The sequence below is a fragment of the Bactrocera neohumeralis genome, unplaced genomic scaffold, assembly GCF_024586455.1.
Source record: "Bactrocera neohumeralis isolate Rockhampton unplaced genomic scaffold, APGP_CSIRO_Bneo_wtdbg2-racon-allhic-juicebox.fasta_v2 cluster09, whole genome shotgun sequence".
Taxonomy (NCBI): Eukaryota; Metazoa; Arthropoda; class Insecta; order Diptera; family Tephritidae; genus Bactrocera; species Bactrocera neohumeralis.
The window spans coordinates 21,766,900-21,794,317 of NW_026089622.1; the positions used below are offsets into that span (position 1 = coordinate 21,766,900).

General features: G+C 37.4%; 1 protein-coding gene across 1 annotated transcript in view; it reads right to left on the reverse strand.

Annotated features, from left to right (window-relative positions):
* The window catches only part of LOC126764666 (cell adhesion molecule 2-like), a 61,549-nt gene that overhangs the window by 11,914 nt on the left and 22,217 nt on the right, over nt 1-27,418 (reverse strand). The window contains exon 3 of the mRNA XM_050482323.1: nt 25,414-25,558. Within this exon, the coding sequence (XP_050338280.1) occupies nt 25,414-25,558 (145 nt within the window). The remainder of the gene's footprint in view (nt 1-25,413; nt 25,559-27,418) is intronic.

A 27,418-nucleotide genomic window follows, 5' to 3' on the forward strand; every position in this document is an offset into this window, starting at 1 on the left:
GTGTGGAGATGATCAATGATGCCCTAATTAACATGTGGATGTGGAGAGTGTTGTATTCACTGGTCAGTGATGCCCTGTTTTTTTCTACTTAACATGTTGATGTGGAGAGTGTTGTATTCACTGATCAGTGATGCCCTTTGTTATAGTTCATCTCAACACCCATAATTCCTATTATTATCAAGTAGTTAGAAATTTAAACTTCTTTTTAATTATTAATTCTCCATACAGCCAGTTTTTTCAATATTATTGATCACAAAAAGAGAAGAAACATAAAATTAAGAAATTAAATAACATCAAATAATATTAAGCATTGCCTACAGTAAGAATGACTAGCAATCCGAATAACTAAATTAGAGATAAATTACTGAAGTTGGATCATTTTTATTTCCTCATCAACCTGTTCTAATTGCTTACGCATATTTTTTCAAGGATACCATTTTTTTACTTTCAATTCTGTACTTGAATAGTAGCTAATTTTATTTTCTTCTCTAATAATTTCGTTGTCTGCTCATTTTATTTTCGCTGTTTTAATGTTTCAGTATAACGAGCAATGCACATCTGAGCTTCGAGAATAAGTTTTTGGGTAATCCCAACATTTTCAATTCCTCCGTGGAGAGTAACCGCATCATATATACACCTTCTAGCCACTAAAAATTCTTCTTTAAGATTTTCCATCAAGCATTCCTTATTTAATGAAAAACCTCTCTCCACATTAGCATTGCCGTGAAAAAGAGTAGTTACGACTTTCATTACTTTTCCAACATTTTCAGATGGTGGAAAATCTTCAAAAATTTGAATCCGAAACGATCCAGTCGTTCTTTTGATGTTAAAAAGTTTTTCAACAATTCTTTAACTACAGACTTAGAGCATATATTTTAAATTCACCATTGACTTCATCGACACTAACACTATCAATCCATTTATGTTTAGTCAATGTCAGTAATAAATTTTTCAATCGCTGTTCACAAACTTCCCAGTTTTCTAAAACACCTTCCGGGTCAAAACATCTGCTCGCTTTTGTCACTTTATAAGCTAGTGGTGAACGCTCTTGTAGCTTCAAAATGAATTTTTCCAAACACTTCTTACATTGCTGCCGGAATTCAAGAATTTCGAGTTGACTTTTATTTTTTATGTTAGATAATGCAATAGTGGTAGCTATCCCAAGATCAATTCGTTTAGGAGATAGTAAGTTCTTATCATTGCTTAAATCAATTTCATGCACAGTTTTTGCCGTTTTCATAATATCATGGTCAACAATGCGATTTACTAGTATATTGGTAAAGGCATTGTAAAGTAAAGGAGCCAAAGGTGCATCTGTTTGAAACTCTGTGGGGAATGGGTTGATATACGTATCATTAGCTAATGATCGAAAAAAAGTGAATTGTGCTGACAATAAAGGATCTTCAAACATTTTTACTATTGTTTGAAAACTTTCATACGTTGGCTATTTTTTCGGTGCAGCTTCAAGTTTTATAATGTATGTTGTCAGGAATGGAAGCATATCTAATGCTTGTTTTGCTACATTACTATTGTTTAACCAATGCACTGAACAAAATTTAAGTGGGAATAAATTTGAACCAGTTATTTCTGTATAAATTTCACGTCTTGCTGGTGAGTCTTTAAATAAATAATACGTAGATTACAAAAATTTCATAATATTCCATTCAGTTTCTCTTATATCTTCATCGTATGAAGCCCACAACTTCCCATTTCCAATATTTCTGGATCGTTTATATCGGTTTTTATTAATCCCTTCAGGTCTTTTAAGAACTTAAAATTGACATTAGCTCCATCCATAGAAAGAAAGAAGATATAGAGATATACCTTTTAAAAAAGCAGTTGCTAAATCTTGCGATTGTGTGAGTCCTAAAAAAAACTGACGTTAAAGACAGGGTCTTGACTTCTTTGGCATTTTTTGACTAATAACTTACATTTATGTCCATTTGTTGTTTTTCGCTATTTTATTCAGAGACTCGTCAAATCCTACAGTCAGGAAATCACAAATATTAAATATCCAATTTTGTCTCTGTAATTGCATTTTTGAGCTATTGCACCGTTTGGAAAAGAGAGTCGAGGAAAAGTTTCACGTGTTGTCCAGCTGAGCGCGGGGATGAATGTGTCATAACAGCTGAAATAGTCCATAGTATTTGTTTGGTCAGAAGCATGCCACTGCTCAAAATCGGATAACCGTGACCATGAATTAGATTATTCACCTTTGTGAGAGCACCGCTTATGCATATGCTCATCAATTCGCATCCCATATACATATGTTACGGTTTTCTGCGATTTGTACATAATTGCATTTTTTGTATGTTCTCATTACCACTTGCACTTTGCAAGCAGGTACATTTATACAAGTTAACTCGAAACGCAAACCACCAAAATACCAAGTCAGCATTGTCTGCCTAACATCCATTTCAGGCAATGCTGAACATTAACACCACCCCAGTCCATGACCAACGGCACGAGTTATGATCCAACGACAAGCAACAACAAACGATACTCACAAGCTATCGTAGCCGTGGGATCCGCTGGCGCAGCACAAATATAGCGCAAACAAGCGACGACTTACACTACACGCAAGTCTGCGTAATCGTGGGATTCGCTAACTCTGCATCTGACAAAACATAGCGACGACAGTGACGACGGCAGCGGCAGTGAGGACGGCTTAGGCTTAGACTTAAGAGTAAGAACGTTTTAGAGTTTAGTTCTGATCGAGCCTGAATAAAGCGCACTAGTGCCTAAAAATAATTGGCGCCCAACCGGGTAAAGGAAATACGAAGGATTCTCCAGAAAGTAAAAATCACCAAGGCATTTTGCGGTGGAGTGTCTTTAATGACTTCAAGGGACCCAAGGACTCATAAAGAATCGCTACACTCTTTAAAAACGTATCCTACAAGGACTCCAAGGATCCGAGGATTCATCAGAAAGCAGTTTATAATAAAAAACATGTTTCGAGTATTGTAAGTAGAGTGCTTATTAAAATAAAACATTATAATTTCTTTTGAATTAAAACTAAGTTTTCAAAATAGACGGAAAGGAATTTATTTTAGAAAATAAAGAGCTAATCATAAAATTTTATGAAACAACTTTTCCAGAGTTCAATAAAAAAGAAACAGTGTTGTCTTTTCTCAAAAACATTGTGTTTAGAAACAGAATTTGTGAAGAAAATTGTAATAAATAACTGAAATTATCTAGCCATGTCAACAAAAGAGTGTGATTGATTGATTCGACTATAGGAACGGTTACAAGTCTATTCACTTTTAATTTCCAAGTCTATGAGTGACTCGGAATTAGAAAACCTCTTAGAAAGAATTATTAAACTACAGGTGACCAGTAAAATGGATTCAAATCAGGTAGCCGCAGTGGTTCAAGCAGCCGTCTCAAGCGCTCTTGAACAACAAAGACAGACTTTCGAGGTTAAGCTCCAAAGATTAACGGAGCAAATCACTACATTGACCACTGGTCAAACGCCAAAAATATACCAACCGGTAAAAATATTACCGAATGTAAAGTGTGACGAACCCCTTGATCTGGTAAAATCATTACCAGAATTTGACGGTCAAATCAGTAGATATGTGTCTTGGCGACAAGCTGCCCATACAACTTACGAAGTTTTCAGAAGTTACCAGGGAAGTTCTAGACACTACCAAGCAGTTGGTATAATTAGAAATAAAATAAAAGCTTCTGCTGATGTCTGATTTTGGCATCCTTCAACACTGTTTTAAATTTCGACGCAATAATTGCGAGACTAGACTTTGCGTACGCAGACAAACGACCGATATATTTAATCGAACAACAATTATCCACCTTACGACAGGGTAACCTATCAGTGCTTCGATATTTCGACGAGGTTGAGAAAATATTAACTCTCCTCACGAATAAAACCATAATGACCCATGAGGGTCAAGTATCAGAATCAATTTGCAAAAAATACGCTTTAAGAGTTTTTATATCAGGCCTTAAAAGACCTTTATGTGACACACTAATTGCCTTTCGCCCCAAAGACCTACCTTGCGCTCTGGCATTAGCCCAGGAGGTGGAGTCAAATAGGGAAAGGTACTTATTTGCTTCAAATTTCGCAACGTCTATTGAAGACCAATATAAACTAGGAATAAACACTAATTCGGAGAAAAAGATGCAACAGCAACAAAAAAATCCGCATTTTGCAAATAAACAGCACAGAACAAATGATACTAGGACTAACAAGCAAGAACAAGTGACCCCATGGACGTTGACCCATCGGTTTCAAGACTAAGACAAAATGTAAATTGGCGTAGGGAACCATCACAGAAAGCCAACCAATACCAACAATAGAATCAAAGTAATAGTAGACAGGGTTATAGTTCAAATCAACAGCAGGGAAAACGACAGCCAGATTCAGATAGGGTTACTGGACCAAAGATGCAACGCATTAATACCTTAAATCAAGAAAAGATTAGTGAGGCAACTTATAATCAGGAAGCCGAAGATGAAGCTGAAGATCTCGAGGAGGAGCAATTGAATTTTTTAGAGGGAAGTTCCTACTCCCGTGGATTGAGCGAGGAGTAGGTTATCGAGGAAAAAAATTAAATTATTAGTGGACACAGGAGCTTCGAAAAATTACATCAAACCATTACCTGAGCTAAAAAATATAATTCCACACTATTTATAGTAAAGTCTTTGCACGGCAATAGTCCTGTAACACAAAAGTGTAGAATTAAGATGTTTGGCGTAACTGCAGATTTCTTTATACTACCAAATATAACAACATTCGACGGCATAATTGGGCTCGATTTGCTCAATCAGGTAAACGCCCAAATGGACCTCAGTACGGGTACAATAAAGCACGATTCTGGAACTGAAAAGCTCTTGTTCCATGAATGTAAAATGTAAACTTTATCAACATAAAAAGTGAAGAATTCCATCTTCAGTTCGTGAGCAATTTTGTGAAATTATCAAAGTAGAAATAAGGCGTTTGCTGACCCTAACAAACTTCAACACTAATAATTGGTACAATCAGAACAAAAACCGAACCGGTCTACTCGAGACTTTACCCATATCCTAAGGGTGTAGCCGACTTTGTAAACAATGAAGTGGCTGAACTTCTCGTCAATGGTATCATTCGACCCTCAAAGTCCCCTTACAATAAACCAATTTGGGTCGTTGATAAGAAGGGAGTAGATCAAACGGGAAATAAGAAGAAACGTCTTGTGATTGATTTCAGGAAACTGAATGAGGTCACAGTCGAAGATAAATACCCTATGCCAAACGCAATGGTAATCTTGTCAACCTTAAGAGGTGCACAATATTTTACCACCCTCGACCTTAAATCTGGGTTTCACCAGATCGAGTTAGCAGAAAGAGACAGGGAGAAAACCGCTTTCTCCGTTAACAACGGTAAATATGAATTTTGTCGTTTACCTTTTGGGCTAAGAAACGCCCCAAGCATCTTCCAGAGAGCAATCGACGATGTCCTCAGGGAGCAAATTGGCAAAACCTGCCACGTTTACGTTGACGATGTAATTGTCTATTCAAAAACTGCAGAAGACCATTTGAAAGATATCGAATGGGTGTTGCGGATTCTCTATGAGGCAAATATGAGAATATCCGCCGAAAAATCGAAATTCTTCAAGACCGATTTAGAATACCTAGGACTTGTTGTCTCAAGGGGAGGTGTGAAAACAAGCCCCGATAAAGTCAATGGAATCAAATGTTATGAGCAGCCAACCACTCTTCGAGGACTACGTTCCTTTCTTGGATTGGCTAGTTACTATCGATGTTTCATTAAAGATTTTGCCAGCCTTGCAAAACCTCTGACTGATATGCTAAAGGGAGAAAATGGCAAAGTAAGTGCCACACAGTCCAAAAAAATTAAAATTCAACTAGCACCAGAAGGTATAGATGCATTTAATAAACTTAGAGAAATTCTGGCATCAGAAGATGTCACGTTAGCTTATCCCGACTTCACTAAGCCATTTGACTTAACAACCGATGCATCCTCAAGGGTTTGGGGGCCGTCCTTTCACAAGAGAAAAAACCCATTACCATGATCTCAAGAACACTTAGAGATAGAGAAGAGCATTTGGCAACAAATGAAAGAGAACTCTTGACGATCGTATGGGCTCTTAACACTTTGAGGAACTACCTGTACGGTGTTAACCAGTTGAATATCTACACTGACCACCAGCCTCTGACGTTTGCGGTTTCTGATAAAAACCCGAACGCAAAAATCAAACGATGGAAGTCTCTAATAGAAAGTTTCAACGCAAAAATTTTCTATAAACCAGGAAAGGAAAACCATGTCGCTGACGCGTTGTCCAGACAGCACATGAATATGGTAGGAATTGAAATGGATGCAAGCTCCGACTGCGCCGCCATGCACAGTGAGGAGTCACTGACCTACACTATAGAGACGGTGGATAAGCCCGTAAATTGCTATAGAAACCAGATAATTCTTCAAGAAAGCGAAATCCAGTCAAAACAGACCTTTATAATATTTGGTTCAAAAAGCAGACATGTAATTTCATTACTAAAAACGCTGCAAGAAGTCATTAATGTGGCGTAGTTAACACAATACATTGCAGCCTACCAGTGTTGGAAAAAATTCAACACCGACTGGTAGAACTTCACCCCAACGTAAGATTCCGTCATACCGAAAAGATGGTTACGGACAAGAAATTATATTTGCTGAACACAACAGAGCTCATAGTGCAGCGCAAGAAAATGTAAAGCAGATCTGGGCTGACTATTTTTTCCCGAAGATGGATAAAAAGGCAAGGGAAATAGTAGCAAATTGCCGAATATGTTCAAAGTCTAAATACAGTAGACATCCCAAGAAGCATGTTATTGCGGCAACACCGGTTCCATGTAATCCTGGTGAAATATTACACGTCGATAAGTTTTCTAAATTTGCTATAGTGCAAAAAATCGCGTCTAGAACCATCATAGACGTAAAACCACCTATACTACAGCTAATAAACATTTTTCCAAACGTTAAAACTATATACTGTGACAACGAAAAGTCACTTAACTCAAATGCTATAAAATCAACTTTGCTAAATTACAACAATGTGAAAATCGCCAAGGCCCCTCCACTGCATAGCACCTCAAACGGGCAAGTGGAACGTTTTCACAGTACCTAAACTGAAATAGCTAGGTGTCTAAAACTAGAAAGAAATCTCGATAACACTGTTGACTTGATTTTGCTTGCCACCATAGAATATAATAAGACAATTCATTCAGTAACCCACGAAAAACCAATGGACATCCTTCATCCCAGCTCAGCTAACATTACGGAACTAGTTCGAAATCGTATCGAAAAAGCACAGGCCAGTGATCGTGAATACAATAATAAGGGTCGTCAGAATGTGACGTATAACGTTGGCGACAAGGTCCTAGTGAAAGTTAATCGAAGGCTAGGCAATAAACTCTCAACACTATTTACAGAAGAAGTAGTCGAACAGGACCTAGGCACCACCGTTCTTATAAAGGGGAGGAGGGTCCACAAAGACAACCTTCGTTCACCTTAATTAATCACTTTATTACTTTAAGTCTTGTATTTTAAATTACAGGATAATATCGACATTCCTATTGACGACCACTTTAACACAAAAGCTAACTGACTACACCAACTCCAACTACATCCCAATTTTGGACGGAAACGCAATAGTATGGGAACATTACGGTTATTTGACGCACTTTACCAACTTGACACTATATGCAACATTGAACGACGAGGCGGCAGGATTTATGGATCTTTTCCCATTGACACACATGAAGAAAATAGTAGAGACATAAAATACAGAAGAAGTAGTTGACATTCACCATCGACAGGCTCGATGCTTAAACTTTTTAGGTACTGCATTAAAAATCGTCGCCGGCACCCCTGACTTTGACGATTTCCAAAGACTACAACTAAGACAGGATATGCTCATTGACTCTAATAACAGACAGTACAAAATTAATACGCATATTCAGCAAAAAATCTTGGAAATCACGCAAACAATAAACACAATTATAAACTCAACAAGAAAGGAAGCAATAGACACAGGTCATCTTTACGAACCAATACTTGCAAGAAATAGTGTAATAATCCTCGAACTGCAATCAATCACAATCTCAATAGCCCTAGCTAAGTTGAACCTAGTGAACCCAATAATACTAGATAATAGTGATATTAATAATATTATCAATGAGCACTCGACTAACATAACTATAATAGAAATAATGGGAATGTCTAGCATTAAGGCTTTACAAAATAAGAATAATTTGTACTTTGTAGTTAAGTATCCAATCCCTCAAATTGTTTGTAAAAAATATAGTTTATTCGCCGTGCCTCACAAAGGACGAGTCCTACACTTTGGGGATACTAATACCGTCGCTGAGTGCGGAAACGAAGCGTATGCAGTTAAATGTGAAAAATCAACTTTTGCAACTTTTTGCAAGAAGCAAACAACCCCTACTTGTTGTCAGCAACTATTCACAGGTGCTGTAGCAAATTGTTCAACTACTACCAATAACGATAAGGGCATCAAACAAATCGATGACGGCATTGTCATTATCAACAATGCCACAGCAACAGGAGATAGCAGAACCGTCAGCGGTACTTACCTTTCGACCAGTTAGTAAAGGTAAGGACTTTCGATTAGTTAGTAAAGGTAAATGGGACCGAGTATCAAAATCGAAATCATACTCCTACTCGTACTCCTGGCACTCCAACGGCTCAAAGAGTCAATCTTTTAGGACATATAGAGACATTGAGTTTGAACTATCTTCATGAAATGAATGCGGAAAATATCAACCATATTGGTACTCTTCGAGGAGAAGTCAACTCAACAACCTTGTTTTTTATAGTAACTATAGCATCAATCTTTATCCTAGTAATCTTGCGACTTGCTCTAAGCAAATATAAAAAACACACCGTGAAAAAGGCAATGAATGTCTTAGTAAGAGAGGTCACCGAGAGAATCGTGGACGATTCCCACTTAGGAAGGGAGGAGTTAACTCGAAACGCAAACCACCAAAATACCAAGTCAGCATTGTCTGCCTAACTTCCGTTTCAGGCAATGCTGAACATTAACATCACCCTAGTCCATGACCAACGGCACGAGTTATGATCCAACGACAAGCAACAACAAACGATACTCACAAGCTACCGTAGCCGTGGGATCCGCTGGCGCAGCACAAATATAGCGCAAACAACGACGACTTACACTACACCCAAGTCTGCGTAATCGTGGGATTCGCTGACTCTGCATCTGACAAAACATAGCAACGACAGTGACAACGGCAGCGGCAGTGAGGACGGCTTAGGCTTAGACTTAAGAGTAAGAATGTTTTAGAGTTTAGTTCTGATCGAGCCTGAATAAAGCGCACTAGTGCCTAAAAATAATTTGTACAGGAGCCCCACGTATAGACTACCACAATTTAGAGAGCAAGTGGTAAATAATATCCGTCAGATAAATGAGCAGTTTAATGGACCATCAGTAGTCCTTGGAGACTTAAACATATGTCGCCTCACAGCAACTGACGATTTAAAGGGTCGATTACAACAGTTGGGATTTCAATCTATGTACATTGGACAACTTCGCCACAACAAAACAGCAATAGATTGGGTATGGACAAACATGGATCCAGCAATGACCTCATGTATCACATAAGAAACACCACATAGTGATCATGACGGAATATTTTTAAATTTTAGAAAATAGATATGTTATATATGTAGATATATATTAGATTCAATATTAATATAACTTAGTATAATAATATTAGGTGTAAGTCATAGATATGAGCAATGTAATTTATATAGTATAAATATATTTTATAGAAATATAAATACATATATATTATATTTGCTCGATGTTTTTATAAAGCAAACTGTAAATATATATATGTAATAATTTATAAATATTATAATTTTTTTCCATTAAGTTTATGCTAATAATAAATCTTCTTAAAATTTGAAATAACTGTAAACGTCGAAAAGATCCATTTTCTTTATTAAATAACCTTTATGTTTCTAGCAAACAACCTGCCTAATCAGAACTAGTAAAATGTTTTCCTTTGGATGAAAACTACTGGCCGGTTACGTCTTTAGATTTACTTAAACACATAGTTACCAAAAGAAATTTACCTGTGAAGGGTATATTAGCTTCAATGCAGCCGAAGTTAACGTTTTTTCTTGTTTTTCGGTTGAAACCATAACAATCTTGGATTTCTTTTTCTCCGGAATAATTAAATTATCGTTGTTTACCTTTTGTTGGATTTTATAATTATTAATAAAAATAGTTTCCGGTCCTCTAAACATTAATTTGTTCCTCTAGAAATAATATCCGCCGGATTGTCTTTTGAGCAGATATGTCCCCAATTATTTATGGAGGTGTTGGTCTGTATGAAATTTACCATATTCATCGCAAATATCTGTAAACGTCCATGATCTAGCTGTAACCAGTTCAGTACTATTGTGCAATCTGTACTAAAGTAAATAGAACATTTAAGACTTTCTAAAATTGTTTGTGTCAATTCTACTAAGAGGACAGCCGCACACGGTTCCAGTCGCGGTATTGTTATTATGTTTATTGACGCGACTCGCGATTTAGCTGCAAGTACATTTACATAAGTTTCGACTGCTTCAGATTTTTCGTAAACTACGGCTTTTCATCCCAATCAGTTTTTGATTTCAACATCTCTTGTAATAAAATTTTTGAAATAACTGTGACGGTATTCACAAAGCCCAATGAGTCGAAACGTCTGAAATAGTGATTCTTTTAGTAATCTTGTCGTTGCACTTCAAATTGCAAGTTATATGAAAGTGGTCGTCGAATGGAGTCCAAGTGACACCTAATACTTTAACTTCGTTGTTAGTTTCCTTGTTTAATTCAAGTTGATTTTCTCTGTCTTCAAGAGGAATATTTTTTAAAAGTTCAATGTTATTGGAACAACATTTTCTAGGGTTGAATCTATATTTTTTAAAAGTGATTTAACATTACCCTGGATTAACTTGACATAAGATCATCCATGTAAAAGTCTACATTAATAATTTCGACTACTTCTAGGTAATAATTTCTTTTCTTTCTTTGTGGAGATCTATCCGAACGTGTCCTTTGGCGTAGGTGAATGAATGTGAGTGATATCGCTCGCCGAAACCAACGTCAAGAAGTGTGGCCGCAAGCCGATTTTCAACTTGCGCTGTGGCGCGCCGCATTTTCGTTCGTATCTCGGGAACGGTTCGTAGTACGGCCATGATCACATATACCATTTCGGTAGCAAATGATGTGACAAATAACTTTTGTTTTATACATTTTGCCATGAGATGCGTATTTCAGGCGCTAGGTAAACAATTTCACGATTTTAGGCGAATTTCCGAAATTTCAAGGCCGGAGTTGGGGTTGAAGATGCAATCCGATCTCAAAACAAAAAGTTGCATTGGAATCAGGAAGTACTAAGGCAACTTTTCCGCACTATTAGAAATCCCGAATCGAAAAAGTCCGGAATCGACCCACCCTAATTCCCAACTCCCTGAGCTGACATGCAGCCTCACAACATGACGGAATCACCGCCATGCTTAACAGTTGCTTTGACGTTTTTAATACTCAATTCTAAATTTGGTTTCCGCCAGACTTTACGTCGACCATGCGATCCAAAAATATTATATTTGCTTTCGCCACTAAATATTACAGTTTTCCAAAAGTTAAAAGTCAATTGTTATTTTTATGCACTTTCCGCACTGATTCATCTGACATTTTTGTACACACCCTGCTCTAAGTTCATCGTTTATTTTTGGGCCTGCTTTTTCTAGGTTACCGCGTTCTTTGAACTTTTTACCACACTTTCTCTACTCAGGCGATATCGGCTAAACATATCCCTAATATAATTTGTGGATTTACCTTCATTATGAAGGTGCAAAATTATTTCTTTCTCAGTAGGAGTTAATTCTTTATAATTAGGCATTTCTAATGTGCACGAACCCACGATCACAATAGAAATTAATGCAACTACAACTAAATTCAATTCTAATATGTACTAGAAACCATAACATTATTAAAGAATAGAAAACCAAACGTAATCCGCACCAACTAGCAGATTTGAAATCGAAGGCAAAATACTTTTGTGAGCACAGAATTTCGTCGAAACGCATATTTTTTGTTTGATCTGCGTAACGGAGGAGGAGAAGAGGAGGTCTTCCTCTTCCTCTGCTTTCTCCAGCGGGTACTGCATCGAATACTTTCAGAGCTGGAATGTTTTCATTCATTCGGACAACTAGCGTAGTCGCTGTCTCTTAATACGCTGAATTATGTCAATGCGGTCGTATATTTCATACAGCTCATCGTTCCATCGAATGCGATATTCGCCATGGCCAATGCGTAAAGGACCATAAATCTTTCGTAGAACTTTTCTCTCGACATCTCGCAACGTCGACTCATCAATTGTTGTCATCGTCCAAGCCTCTTCACCATATAGCAGGACGAGAATAATGAATGACTTATGGAGTTTGGTTTTTGTTCGTCGAGAGAGAACTTTACTTCTCAATTGCCTACTCACTCCGAAGTAGTACCTGTTGGCAAGAGTTATCCTGCGCTGGATTTCCAGGCATTGTTGGTGATGTTTATACTGGTTCCAAGATAGACGAAATTATCTACGACTTCGAAGTTGTGACTATCAACAGTGACGTAAGAGCCAAGTCACGAGTGGGACGACTGTTTGTTTGATGACAGGAGATATTTCGTCTTGCCCTCGTTCACTGCCAGACCCATTTTCTGTGCTAACGGCGCGGGTGTTGAGGCTAACGATATCAACCAGAAGGTTGAAGAAGTCGTACGATAGGGAGTCGCTTTGTCTGAAATCTCGTTTGGTATCGAACGGAGCTTTTGGTGTTGCTCAACGTCAGTTTACACAGCCGTATTAGTTTTGCGGGGATTCCAAATTCAGGCATCGTGGCATAAAGGCAGCTCCTTCTCGTGATTTCTAAAGCAGCTTTGAAATCGACGAAGAGGTGGTGTGTGTCGATTCTCCTTTCACGGGTATTTTCCAGGATTTAGTTCACGGTGAATATCTGGTCCTTTGTTGATTTGAATGAATATGTGGGATATATAAATAAAATTCAAGGAGAATCCTTCCCTGGCACTAGTATATCTGTATGTCAAAAATGGGTTGAATCGGGGTAAAATTTCTCTTAGCCTCCGGGTAACTTTGTACTGTATATATAGGCCAATATGTGAGTTATCCCAATGAAAATGAGATATCGTATTGGACTAATACAATGTATTTTTGTGTCTAAAATAAACAAATTTGAACGAAAACTTGACCTAGCCTCTATATAATTAATATCAGTATTTTTGAACTTCCGGCTGACTTTACTCTATATGATTAGTTTTTATCTGGTATGTTAAAACTATGTGGTATTGGGAATAATATATAAAATCGTATCGATTCTACCCCAACTCCCATATACTACATACCATGATTTTCGTTTTGTCTGTCAGTATATGAGTTATATAGTATTATAACTATTCTGTGCACTTGACAAATTAATAAAATATTGAAAATTAATTAAAATATTTATCAAGTAAGAAATATTTTGGTATTCTGTGGCAATCTTGATATAAGTAAAGGCTTTAGTTCGCAAAGCTTTTCCCCACACGTGTGATGAACAAAATAATGTAAATAGAAACAGCTGATTTTTATTCAAATTATATTTATTCGTTAAAATGGACTCTTCTGCAACGTAAGTGTTGAATTATATTAATTAGTTATTAACAAAATTTAAATTTTAACTTTTTTTTGATAGTCAACCAAAACACGATCGAGCTACTCACGAGCAGCTGGAGGCTTTTGTTTCATTTTGCCAAGCGCATCCAGAAATGGGTACGGGGAAAAATTGTCCAAAAACGCCTCAACAAACGAAGGAATTGTGGCAACAGCTGGCAGATGAACTGAATTCTTGTAGATACAAAGTGCTGCAAAATGGAAAGAGGTAATATTTTAGTTTATGTTGATACATATATTCGTTTATTTATTATATCGTGTTAATTTATAGATGTTATGCGTTTGGAAAAGTCAGCTGCGCACTCGTGCAAGGCGATTAAAAATGAGACAAAGGCTTACAGGTGAGGTCCAAGTTCCAAGCCGATGACCGAGTTTGAAGAAAAGGCTTTATCCACCTTTGGTTCGGCTGTTGTGGATGGGATAAAAGATGTCCAAATCTTTGGTTTAACGTCAATAGAGCCTTTGACGGTTGAATGCGCAATTTCATCACCCACGGGTAGTCCTCTCCAATTATGCAGTCCCGTAGAAGCAACCCCAAACCCCGAACACCATCTGGCAAGTCCATCGACACCATCTACATATCCATTCCTTAGCTTGGAAAACCAGGTAAGTTTTCATTATGATATAACTAGCTGACCCCACAGTCGTTGTGCTGCGTGAAATTATGTGTTTAGAAATGAAAAAGTTGAATTTATCATTTCACTTTTTTTCAATGTATCGCAGCTTGATAAACAACATTTTTTGGTTTCTGTTCCGGTGTATAGAAAAGATGGTTTTTCAACTCGTGAGCAGGCCACGTATACCTGGCCGAGTGAAAAACATAGCATTTCCAAATGTATACCATACACTATGCGACTATCCTTGTGTCTCAAATGCAATTTTCACTGGAATACGTTTGAACTGAAATGGCAAATCGTTAGATCTCAGAGGAATTCGTAGAATCAAGCATTCTGCCCCTTTGTATTCGATAGCTGCGTCACAATCAGTCAGGTTCCATTACACAGTTTCGGCGCCTGAAGATTGTGGAACATAATAACGACAGATCCAACTTTGAGACGCAAATGATGCGGTGGCATACCAAGCCTATTCAAAGAATTTAGAAATTCCACGATCGATCAATTTGTATGAGCGCAAGTCTCCCGGAATTTGACTTTGAATCTTCCAGTTTAAGTCAACAACATCGGTATTTTTGGCAGCTAACATTGCGCTTGCACTTAAGGAATTGTAGTTACGATAATTTGTCCAATGTCCGAATATTCGTGATGAGTTCATCTTTGGTGAATTGGTAAAGGGAATTTACCCATTTCTAATTCTTAGCGAATACGATGTAAAATGTCTTCGGCAATGTCATTTTTGTTCGTACTCCATAATTGACGCTAATTTGATGGCTGATCATCGCGAAAAGTGTGCGAACTTCATTCCAGTGATTATCATGTTCCAGCAATTGTAATTGTAATTGTATGTATAATATCAAGATATTTCCGAATAGAGCAAGTTCTCGCAAACGGTTCACTGACGAAAGTTGAGAAAAAACTCGTAAATGTTAATTTTGTTGCTGGGGGTGTTTTCTCTGTCTGTACTGTATTCTCTGGGTTGAAATACACTCTCCAAATTAACTGCGAGACGCACAACAGTCGGAAAACGTTCATGAATTGCAAACGTAAATATCCTACAAAGCGCTTTATTGCAGATCACGTATCGACCGTATCGTTCAAGACCAATAACCGCCATGTTGCTTCCTTTGGTGACGTATTTACACACGTATTTTATCGATTACACCAAACTGCAATACGCAACATTGACATGACTTTTGAATGTGAATTAGACAACAGTGGCGAATATGGTACGATCCATATGTTGTCGACTTCGATGTGTTGTTAACTTCGATATTCACGCCTCTAAATTGAATACTAAATGTTCTGCCATTGTCATCTGGTGAGCGACGCTGATACATTGGATATCCATCATTTCTAGTTTGTGTTTCCGAAAGAAAAGCACCTGGATAGTGTTTCGTACATTTATTGTCAGACATACAAACCGAAGTGGTACTATGATGTCCGTAAGGTACCTGAACCATAATGGTTTCGTATAATTCTGCTTCTATCTCCGGATCAGGAATTTCCGCAGAAATGATTTCATCAATTTGATTTGGTGTAACCACCATCCACCATCCAAAGAAGAATATGTGCGTGCGGCAAACCTCTCTTTTGCCACTCAACAGAGTACATCCAGCATCTAACAGCACCACATATACGTTGCTTTAAGATAAAGTTTACAAAACATCGGAACTGTTGTTTGAAAAGTTGTCCTCTGACATCGTGACGATCGCATGCTGATTGCCCGCGATCCATAATTTCATTCGTATGTCATCGCATCCTGGGAATACTCGGTCATGTGCCATGGGCTGTCAATATACATACTTATGTTGATGCCAAAACGAACGCGACCTCTTCGTGGCATCGTAACAAATTTCAATCTGTAGTTGAGCACTTTGTGTGAAACACACATACGTTTTAACGGAATAAATTTCACTAATTTTTTTTTGAATAACGGGAATAAAGAAAGCAAACGACAAATTTGACAATTGAAAAACAAAAGAAAAAAAGTTGAAAAAAAAATTTTGTATGAAAAAAGTTTTTTTTTTGGAATTGTCCAACTTTCCAACTTTTCCTCACGAAAAGCATACGGTTTTTTTTATTTCTAAACTTTCCTCGATCCACAGCGAATAACCTCTGAAAATATCATCAAGATTGGTTCAGCTGTTCTCGAGCATTAGCGTTACTAACAGCATTCATTCGTTTGTATGGGAAAAAGAAAAGGGCTCTTTTTATGGGTTTTCCGGCAATTATTCGAATTTTTTTCGCCATAAAAACTATCCTTGAGCCTCAACGAACATTTTAAAAAAGAATTGGCAAAATTGGTTCAGGCGTTTTTGAGTTATGCGCCAGCATTTAAAATCATGTTCGTTTTTATATCCTTTTTAAAATCGTATTTAAAAATTTATTTTCTTCATAATTTTTTTTTTCGGAAAATTTTCCAGAATTTTCTTAAGTATTCTCCTTGTTTGGGCGGAGACCTGTCCGAATTGGTGGTAATCACCGAAATCGGTCCAGGCGTTCTCCAGTTATAAGCGTAGTAACTAACGTCACTTTCTTTCATATATATAGATTAAAAAATACACATATACAATTTTTTGCAATTGCTGTTTACGTTTTTTCTTTTAAGGATGCTTCAACTTCGGTGCTATGTATCACGAAGTGCACGCAACAAACTCATCAGCACTTTGATAGCTGATATACCAAAAAGGAATGCTGCTGAAGAGGAGAGGCGACGGGAGAATCGTGAAATGATGCAGGCCATTCAAGGCCTAACTAATTCCATAACGCTATTAATAAAATCTTATAATAATAATCAAAAACAATTTTTAAAGCTTAATTAAAATAATACTAAGTTATGTGTAATACTTTTATTTAATTAATATTTATTGAATTCAATAAGTTTGGTTTTTTTGTTTTATTATAAAAAAAAATGAATACAAATTTCAATTTGATTTCTTTTAACAAAAATGATAAATAAATAAACGAATAATGTAAGTAAGTAGTGTATTTCGAAAGTCGAATTGTGAGAATATTTATATATGTACATTAGGGTGTTTTTTTTTAAAGTATTAATTTTTTTCAGTCCCGTCACGAAATTTCTATGGAAGTACCCTAAAAAAACTTCCGTGAAAATTTAAGCCTTTAATATTAATATTAAGAACTGGACCAAGGCCTGTAAAAATTTTCCATAGAAAATACACTACATACAATCTTGAGTTTTTATCTTTAAATTCCTACAGATCAGAGGTATTTTATGGCATCGCTTTGACTCTAGACCAGTGGCGCTCAACGCAATAAAAATCCAAACACGCGTGTTTGACTGATAATTCTGCTACTACGAAAAATATCACACGAAAGCGGCTGAACACGTACGCCAGATACGTACGAAAATCTATAGCAAGGTTTGTGCAGCGCAAACGTAAAATGTAGTAGTATTGAGGCGTGCGCACCACTGCTCTAGACGCATATTTCTCAGAACTGTTCACTCTACAAAAGTGCCCCATGCAACAAAGTCGTAACTCACACCGACGAGGTAGTTCCGGGCTCTAAGCCCGATTTTTCCAAGAATTTCGTTTTTTTTTATATATCTCGTAAATGAGAAGAGATATAGAAAAAATGTAAATGACAAACTTGTAGGAAATTTTATTTGCTACAAAAAAGGTCTGAGGGCAAAATCGCTATCATTAATACTTCTTAAGATATTCGGCTTTTTAAGAAAGACTGTATGCAATTTTCATAGATTTTAATATACATATATCATCTATAAAAATTCTATAAAGCCATACCCATTATTACACTTTTTGGGATTTTCTTTTGACTCTATTGACAATTATGTTTTCTCATTCAAATAAATCAAGAAGTGACATAATTTTTTTCATCGCATCGCACCACCAACTACATACATATATATGTACGAGGTGTGTTCCAAAGTAAACAGGACTTTTTGAATCTAGCGCCCCCTGGTGGCGCCATCTATATGCTGACTGGTGCGGTCTAATCTGCTATCTTTATCGATTGTCCAGTGAGAATTTCATGAGATTTTATCCATTGGAAGTGAAATTATTGCGTTTTAAATGTCAGTATGTTTGTATTATCGGTGCGAAAATGAGCTTCGAACAAAGAGCCAACATTAAGTTTTGTTTTAAAATTGGTAAAACTTTTACCGAAACGTTTCAATTGATGAAACAAGTTTATGGCGCTGAATGCCTATCCCGTAGCACAGTGCACGAGTGGGTTTTCAACGTTTGCAAAGTGGTCGTGAGGACATAAATGACGATCAACATATGGGCTAATCAAAATCCGTGATCCGGAAATTGCATCGAAACTGTGCGTGAATTCTTTAAAAATCAGCCGAAATCATCATTGAAATTCATGGAAATGGAATTGAACATCTCCAAACCATCGATTTATCGCATTTTTACCGAACATTTGGTTCGGTTTGTTCCGCACAAATTAACTGACGACCAAAATTTCTCAGAATCCAACATTCGAGGGACATCCTTAAAGAGGTTTATCGGACCAAAAATCACATTTTAACCATTAAACACTCCCCGTATTCACCTGATATGGCACCGTGCGACTTCTTCCTTTTCGAAAAATACATTTGCCCATGAAAAGAAAGCATTATGCAGACGTAGAGACCATTCAAAAGGCTTCCACCGGCATACTGGCCGCCATACCGACCAATGAGCTAAAACACTCGTTCGACATGATTTTGGACCGTGCAAAAAGCTGTATTGAAGCAGAAGGATACTATTTTGAATAAAGCAAATTGATTTTGTATATCGGTTCTGCCGTTTTCAAGTTTTAGCGAGACAAATGAACAAAGTAAAATCGCGGTTTGCACACATATTTTTCTCATTTTCTCACTGCATGAATCTTCTCTGGATCTCCACGAATGTTTTAAGACTAAAACAAGAAAAAACGTAAACTTCGGCTGCACCGATGCTAATATACCCTTCACAGGTGCATAACTATGTGTTCAGTTTGTTTGGAAGCTTTACGCCATAGTAATCCCATCTGACCAATTTTTTCGGAGATTATGTTATTACCTTAAGCAGAGAATGGAGTCATGTGTAGAAGTTCACGCAAATGAGGAAAGTTCTCTGATCGCCATTCACTTGGGAGTGGCCAGAAACGATTCTTTTACACATGGCTCCAGCAGCTCATTACTTCCGGTCTTTGACCAAGTATCCTCTGGATAGCCTAAGAACATCCGTTTGAAGGCGAGCTAAAGTGAGAAGGCGAAACATCCCCTGCATAGGGTTGTGCGCTGGGTTTGGGACCTGCCACGTAAAAAAACACCCCCAGTGAATAGATATAACCAGCCTCGGATGAGGGACCCCCCTTTTGATGACGACCATGACAAACGAAATAAGGACTACGAATTGAGGGCATGCACCTGGAATGTCCTGTCCCTTAATTGGGAAGGTGCCGCTGCCCAGCTGGTTGATGTCCTCGTGAAAACAAAGGCTGACATCACCGCCGTTCAAGAGATGCGATGGACGGGACAAGGACAGAGACGAGTAGGTCCTTGTGACATTTACTACAGTGGCCATATAAAGGAGCGCAAGTTTGGTGTAGGATTCGTGGTGGGAGAGAGACTCCGTCGCCGAGTACTATCATTCACGGCGGTGAATTAACGTCTAGCCACAATCCGCATCAAAGCGAGGTTTTTCAACATATCGCTAATTTGCGCCCACGCCCCGACGGAAGAGAAGGACGATGTGACCAAAGATGCCTTTTATGAGTGCTTGGAGCGCACTTATGAAGGCTGTCCCCGCCACGATGTCAAAATCGTGCTTGGCGACTTTAACGCCAGGGTGGGCAAAGAAGGTATCTTTGGCACTACGGTCGGTAAATTCAGCCTACCCGACAAAACATCCCCAAATGGGTAGAGGCTGATTGACTTCGCCGGGGCCCGAAATATGGTTATCTGTAGTACTAGATAACAGCATAAGAAGATTCATCAAGCTACCTGGCTGTCTCCGGATCGAAAAACTACCAACCAGATCGATCATGTTGTGATAGACGGAAGACACGTTTCCAGTGTTTTAGATGTGCTTGCGCTCCGAGGTCCTAACATCGACTCGGACCACTATCTTGTTGCTGCTAAGATTCGCACCCGCCTCTGTGCAGCAAAAAACGCACGTCAACAAACACAAGGAAGGTTCGACGTCGAGAAGCTGCAATCACAACAGACAGCCGAACGATTTTCTACTCGGCTTGCACTCCTGCTTTCTGAGAGCACTCGTCAACAACTCGGTATAAGGGAACTGTGGGACGGCATTTCAAACTGCTTACGTACAGCTGCAACCGAAACCATTGGCTTTCGGAAAGTGCAAAAGAACAGCTGGTACGACGAGGAGTGCCGTGTCGCAGCGGAGAGAAAACAGGCTGCCTACCTCGCAACGTTACGGTCGACCACTACACGTGCGGGATGGGATAGATACCGAGAGTTGAAGAGGGAAGCGAGACGCATTTGTAGACAGAAGAAGAAAGAGGCCGAAATGCGTGAGTAAGAAGAGCTTGATAAGCTGACCGACCTGATAAGTTGCATGCATCAGCTTCTTTGTAAAATATGGTCGGACGAAAGCATGCCCAACGATTGGAATTTAAGTGTGCTATGCCCAATCCATAAAAAAGGAGACCCTACAATCTGCGCCAGCTACCGTGGGATTAGCCTCCTCAACATCGCATATAAGGTTCTTCGAGCGTATTGTGTGAAAGGTTAAAGCCCACCGTCAACAAACTGATTGGACCTTATCAGTGTGGCTTTAGACCTGGCAAATCAAAAACCGACCAGATATTCACCATGAGCCAAATCTTGGAAAAGATCCGTGAAAGGAGAATCGACACACACCACCTCTTCGTCGATTTCAAAGCTGCTTTCGACAGCACGAAAAGGAGCTGCCTTTATGCCGCGATGTCTGAATTTGGTATCCCCGCGAAACTAATACGGCTGTGTAAACTGACGTTGAGTAACACGAAAAGCTCCGTCAGGATCGGGAAGGACTTCTGCGAGCCGTTCGATACCAAACGAGGTTTCAGACAAGGCGATTCCCTATCGTGCGACTTTTTCAACCTGCTTTTGGAGAAAATAGTTCGAGCCGCAGAACTAAATAGAGAAGGTACCATCTTCTATAAGAGTGTACAGCTGCTGGCGTATGCCGATGATATTGATAGCAGTATCCGCCGGGGGAAACAGAGGAAGAGGAAGACCTCCACTCCGTTGGGAGGACCAAGTGGAGAAGGACCTGGCTTCGCTTGGAATATCCAATTGGCGCCACGTAGCGAAGAGTAGAAACGACCGGCGCGCTGATGTTAATTCGGCTATAATCGCGTAAGTGGTGTCTACGCCAATTAAGAAGAAGAAGCAGTAATCCATGTCAAATTTCGTGAAGATACCACGTCAAATGCGAACGTTTCCATACAAGCCCTTGATTCCGATCGTTCGGTCTGTATATGCAGCTATATGATATAGTGAGCCGATCTGAACAATTTCCTCCGATATTACTATATTTCTATGAACAATAACTCATACCAAATTTCGTGAAGATATATCGTCAAATAAGGAAGTTTCCCATCCAAGCGTTTGATTCCGATCATTCAGTTTTTATGAAAAATTTCATGAATATAACTGGTCAAATGAAAAAGTTTTCTAGTGAAACAGCTTTCCATACCAGCACTAGTTTTCGATCGTTCCGTCTGTATAGCAGCTATATGCTATAGTGAATTTCTTCCGATATTACCTTATTTCTATGAACTATAACTCATACCAAATTTTGTGAAGATATATCGCCAAATGAGGAATTCCCATGCAAGCGTTTGTTTCGGATCATTCAGTTTGTATGCTATAATAAACCGGTCTGAACAATTTCTTTGGAGATTACAATATTATCTTCGAAAATAACCTGTGCCAACTTTTGTGAAGATATATTTTCAAATGTGAAAATTTTCCATACAAGAACTTGACTCCGATTTTTCAGTTTGTATGGCAACTACATGTTATAGGGGTCCGATATCGGCAGTTCGGACAAATGAGCAGCTCCTTGAAGAGAAAATGACGTTTTCAAAATTTCAAAACGATATTTTAAAAACTGAAGTACTGGTTCGTATATATACAAACGGACATGGCTAAATCGACTCAGCTCAACGTGCTGATCATTTATAAACTTTTATGTGTATACTTTATAAGATCTCCAATACTTCCTTCTGGGTGTTACAAACTTCGTGGCAAACTTAATATACCCTGTTCAGGGTGCCATAACTTACCATTAAAATAAAATATATAACTGTAATTTGATACAGCAGATTGTATTAGCAACGGACACTTGTGGGTCAACAACTGTCAAAAAATGGGCCTAGTTCCGCCCTCTAATAGGTTTAATATATATGTATCTCGTAAATTATTCAAGCTAAAATAACCAAAGCGTCATTAGAGAAAGAGTATGTAAGCGGATGACAATTCCGACTATTTTTCATATAACTGTACAGGTAAAAACTACTAACAGTGCGTTATACGTCAGGGACATTAAATTTTATCCCCGATGTAGTATAAGAGCGTATTATAGGAGACGGGATCAAAAGTGGACGATAGGCATGGCCCCGCCCACATATTTGCCCGATATATTACAACCAAAAAATGAGCGAAAATTGCGAACAATGTGTGAGATATGTATATGTATAATTGAAATTCGAAGAAAATTCTTTCTTGATAATAGATAGATACTTCCACAGTCTCCGATTTTCGAACTTCCGGGTGACTTTATACTTCATATATCGGTCAATAAATGAGTCATCATAATAAAATTAAGATAACGTGTTTTTATGATAGTTGCACTAGCTTTAATCCCTTCTTGTTTTATACTAATTTTGGGCATTGCGTGGCGGCGAAGAACTGATGCATCAGTTTCTTTGTAAAATATGGGCGGATGAAAGCATTCCCAACGATTGGAATTTAAGTGTGTTTTGTCCAATACACCGTGAGAAAAGCCTCCTCAACATCGCATATAAGGTTCTATCGAGCGTATTGTGGGAAAGATTAAATCTTACCGTCAACAAACTGATTGGACCTTACCAGTGTGGCTTTAGACTTGGCAAATCAACAACTGACCAGATATTCACCATGCGTCAAATCTTGGAAAAGACCCGTGAAAGGAGAATCGACACTCACCATCTCTTCGTCGATTTCAAAGCTGCCCTTGACAGCACGAAAAGAAGCTGCCTCTATGCCGCGATGTCTGAATTTAGTATCCCCACAAAACTAATACGACTATGTAAGCCGACATTGAGCAACACCAAAAGCTCCATCAGGATCAGGAAGAACCTCTCCGGACCGTTCGATACCAAACGAGGTTTCAGACAAGCCGACTCTCTTTCATGTGACTTCTTCAACTTACTTCTGGAGAAAAAAATTCGAGCTGCACCGAAAAATCTTCTAAATTTGCACCTAAACGAATGGGTGTGGCAGTGAACGAGGTCAAGACGAAATATCTCCTGTCATCAAGCAAACAGTCGTCGCACTCGCCACTATGCACCCGCGTCACTGCTGACACTCATAACTTTAAAGTTGTAGATAGTTTCGTGTACCTGGGAACCACCAGCAACACCAAAAACAATTTCCGCCTAGAAATCCAACGCAGGTGCTACTTCCGACTAAGCAGGCTATTGAGAAGTAAAGTCCTCTCTCGACGAACAACAACAATATTCTAAAAGTCATTCATTATTCCCGTCCTGCTATACGATGCAGATGCATGGACGATAACAACATCTGATGAGTCGACGTTTCGAGTTTTCGAGAGGAAAGTTGTGCGAAAGATTTATGGTCCTTTTCGCGAATAACCACCTAAGCGGTTTCTACGCCAGTAAAGAAGAAGAAGAACGCGTAATATGTGCAACACGTCTCATAATGATACCTAAGTTTTTACTAAGATTCGCTTGCCCAGTTGGAAAGACGGACGAGCTTAGATTTATATTTCTCTCGTTATTTCAATCATATATATGGTATATTTATTAAACATATAAAATTCTTGTGTCACGATGATAGTTGCCAAATTCTTCCTAAACGATATATTTTATCGGTGAAGAAGTGTTCCTTCCATAATTTAAGTATGCTCTGGGCATTAATCACTAGATCACCTCTGGGAATTCTACAAAATTATGCTCCAGTCTTCAAACCTTCTGTTAGTCGCCGCATATTTTCGTGGAATTTTCGAGTATTACCCGACATGCTTCTCAAGCTCTTCCTACTCACGCATTTCGGCCTCTCTTTTTTTGTCTGCATATGTTGTGGTCGAGTAGAAAATCATTGGACTGTCTGTTGTGATCGCAGCTTCTCGAAAAAATACATACCATCGCATTGACTGTTGCGTTATCTGGCATTGCTGTAACTTGTCAATTGCATTTAAACGCACAACTTTAAGTGGCATGCTTTTGCATGAGAAAAGCATCCAATTTCTTTGTTTCCTAAAAAGGCCCTGTCCAAAAATATTATACACTCCATTGAGATCAGAGATTAATCTTTGTATTTTTAATTGAAATATTAAGTAGCAGAAGTAGTACTTATATTCGAAATATAATTCAGTTTTCGTCTTAATTCTTCTTTTCTTCCGCCTTGCCTTTAAACCCATATATTGGCAAATATGTGGGTTATCTTAATAAAATTTAGAGAGCGTATTTCTTATAACGGTGAGTATTTGTGCTTAGAATAAATAAAATTGGGTTAAAACTTGCCCTAGACCCCAATAACCAACATGCCTTATATACCTAAAAGTATTAAAGCGGCTTTATTCCTTTCAAGTTGCAAGAGTGTAAAATGTTCGGTTATAGCCTTTCTTACTTCTTTAATAAACAGTTTTACCAGCACTTGAAGGATTTTCCCAAGCTTTGATTTTTGCAAGTTGCAAGAGTTAGTCGAACTTAGCGTTTTGCCTTTCCTTACTTCTTTAAAATGTCTATATAATATAGTAAAAGTTTCTCAAAACATTATTATTATTTTGAATGATTTTCTAACATCTTTAATAGTTTCAAGCTTTTTGAAAAATATTTAATTCCTAAAACTTACACTGTATATCTAGAATCCATCCGTCTTCTAATGGCATTACTGGTTTAGCAAGGTTATATGCTTTACAGGACAGGAATTTGCCAGAATCAGATTTCTCGAAAATAATTGATAATGTACTCGTAGTTTGGTTCCCATCGCTTGATATCTGAAATAGTAGAAATAAATTTGTGCTAATTAAATCTTTTCTAATTTTTTATTTATATTAAGAGAAAATATTAAATAGTGGATAATCTTGTAGAAAATAGATAACTCCAATTATACTAGGATTTCATTGTATAGAATTATATTGTGTTTAATTCCATTACATTTGTATTATATTTGTATTTTAAATTTTTTGTTTTTCCAAATTAGATTACACAGATTTTATTTTTATGTCCCTATACCTATGAAATTAAATCACATATGAAACAATAGCAAAATTGTGCAACATCATTAGGTGAGCGATCAGGCGCTTACCTCGTGTTTTAATATTTCGTCGAAATTGAGTTTTTTGTTAATGTTATTGAAGATTGAATTTTAGAGCACGATAAAATTGTAAAATTGTTTTCTCATAAACTACTGGAAACAAATCGATGCAATTTTGTGTACTCAAAGAAAAATGTTCGTGCAATATTATAAATTTTTATCAAAGTGAATTTGTTTATTTTAAACACATTTTTGTTAAAATTTGTATGCCTTCTTCACGATAAAATAAATTGCAAACTATGTGACACAACGCGGAAAACATTCCGAAGATATTGAATTCTTTGTACCCGGTGCGCTCCCAAAACATCGGCCCAGAGATAAAGAGATGCCCAGTTCTCCTGTCACTGGAAACGTGAGAACCGCTTACCAACCGAACTTTGACAGTTGACTGGATTGGGGAGGTTTTGACGTTTAGCAATTGGAAACGACCGATGGCCAGATTGAAATCTTACCAAAAAAATATATGAACGGAGTGAGATGTTGCATCGTTCAAGACCTCTTATCAAAAATGCAAAACAATTAAAATTAAATAAATTTGTGAAACTTAAAGGTATTTGATGAAATGTTTTGTAATTTGAAACATCATAGTATTATTTTCAATTGAAAATGATTAAAAACATTTAATGATTGAGAGCTAACAACCTTAAATCCTATTATTGGGTATTGAAAGGACAAAAGTCAGTTGTTATAATATTCTTTAAAAAGATTTAAATAGTTTCTCCATATAATAAATACCCACTGTTTAGTAATTTATATTCGTACTAAATGTTGGGTATTGGGTTAATAAATGCCCAAAAATTGTTATTTTGTTCGATCTGGCCATAATGGAAAATGTTATAAAAAACGCTTATTTTGAGGCGCTCTCACACTGGAATAAGTTGGGCATCCCATTATTCCTGATATGTATGTGAACGGAGGAATTTGTTGTGCCGTTCAAGATTACTAATAAAAAATGTAAAAAAATGAAATTCAAAAAAAAAAAAAATGCGAAATTTAAATGTATTTCATGAAACGTTTTGCAATGTTTTGCATAGTAGAATTAATTTTCATTTACCAATATTTAAAAACATTTATTAATTGAGAACTAACAATCTTAATTCACCTTATTAAGTATTCAAAGATCAAAATTCATATATTTTAATATACCAAAAAATCATAAAAAAGGATTTAAGTACATAGTTTTGCCCAATATATAATAATTTGCAATCGTAATAAATGTGGGGAGTTTTACTTTAAATTCCCAAAAATCATTATTTTGCCAGATCGGTTATTTTGAGACGCTCTCACACTGGAATAAGTTGGGCATCTCTTTATCCGTGGTAGGTAAATACATTTGCAATTCATGTCGTATGAAAATGTGTGGAGATTCATATATTCACTAATGTACACATACGTATATGTATTTACATATGTATATTTCAAATAATATACGAAATTGAAAACATAAATCCAAAAATTAAACATGAAACTTATTGTATTGACTGAACGTCAAATGGTATCTTTGTAGTCCTAAAAAGCAAACGAGGATTAAACAAATTTT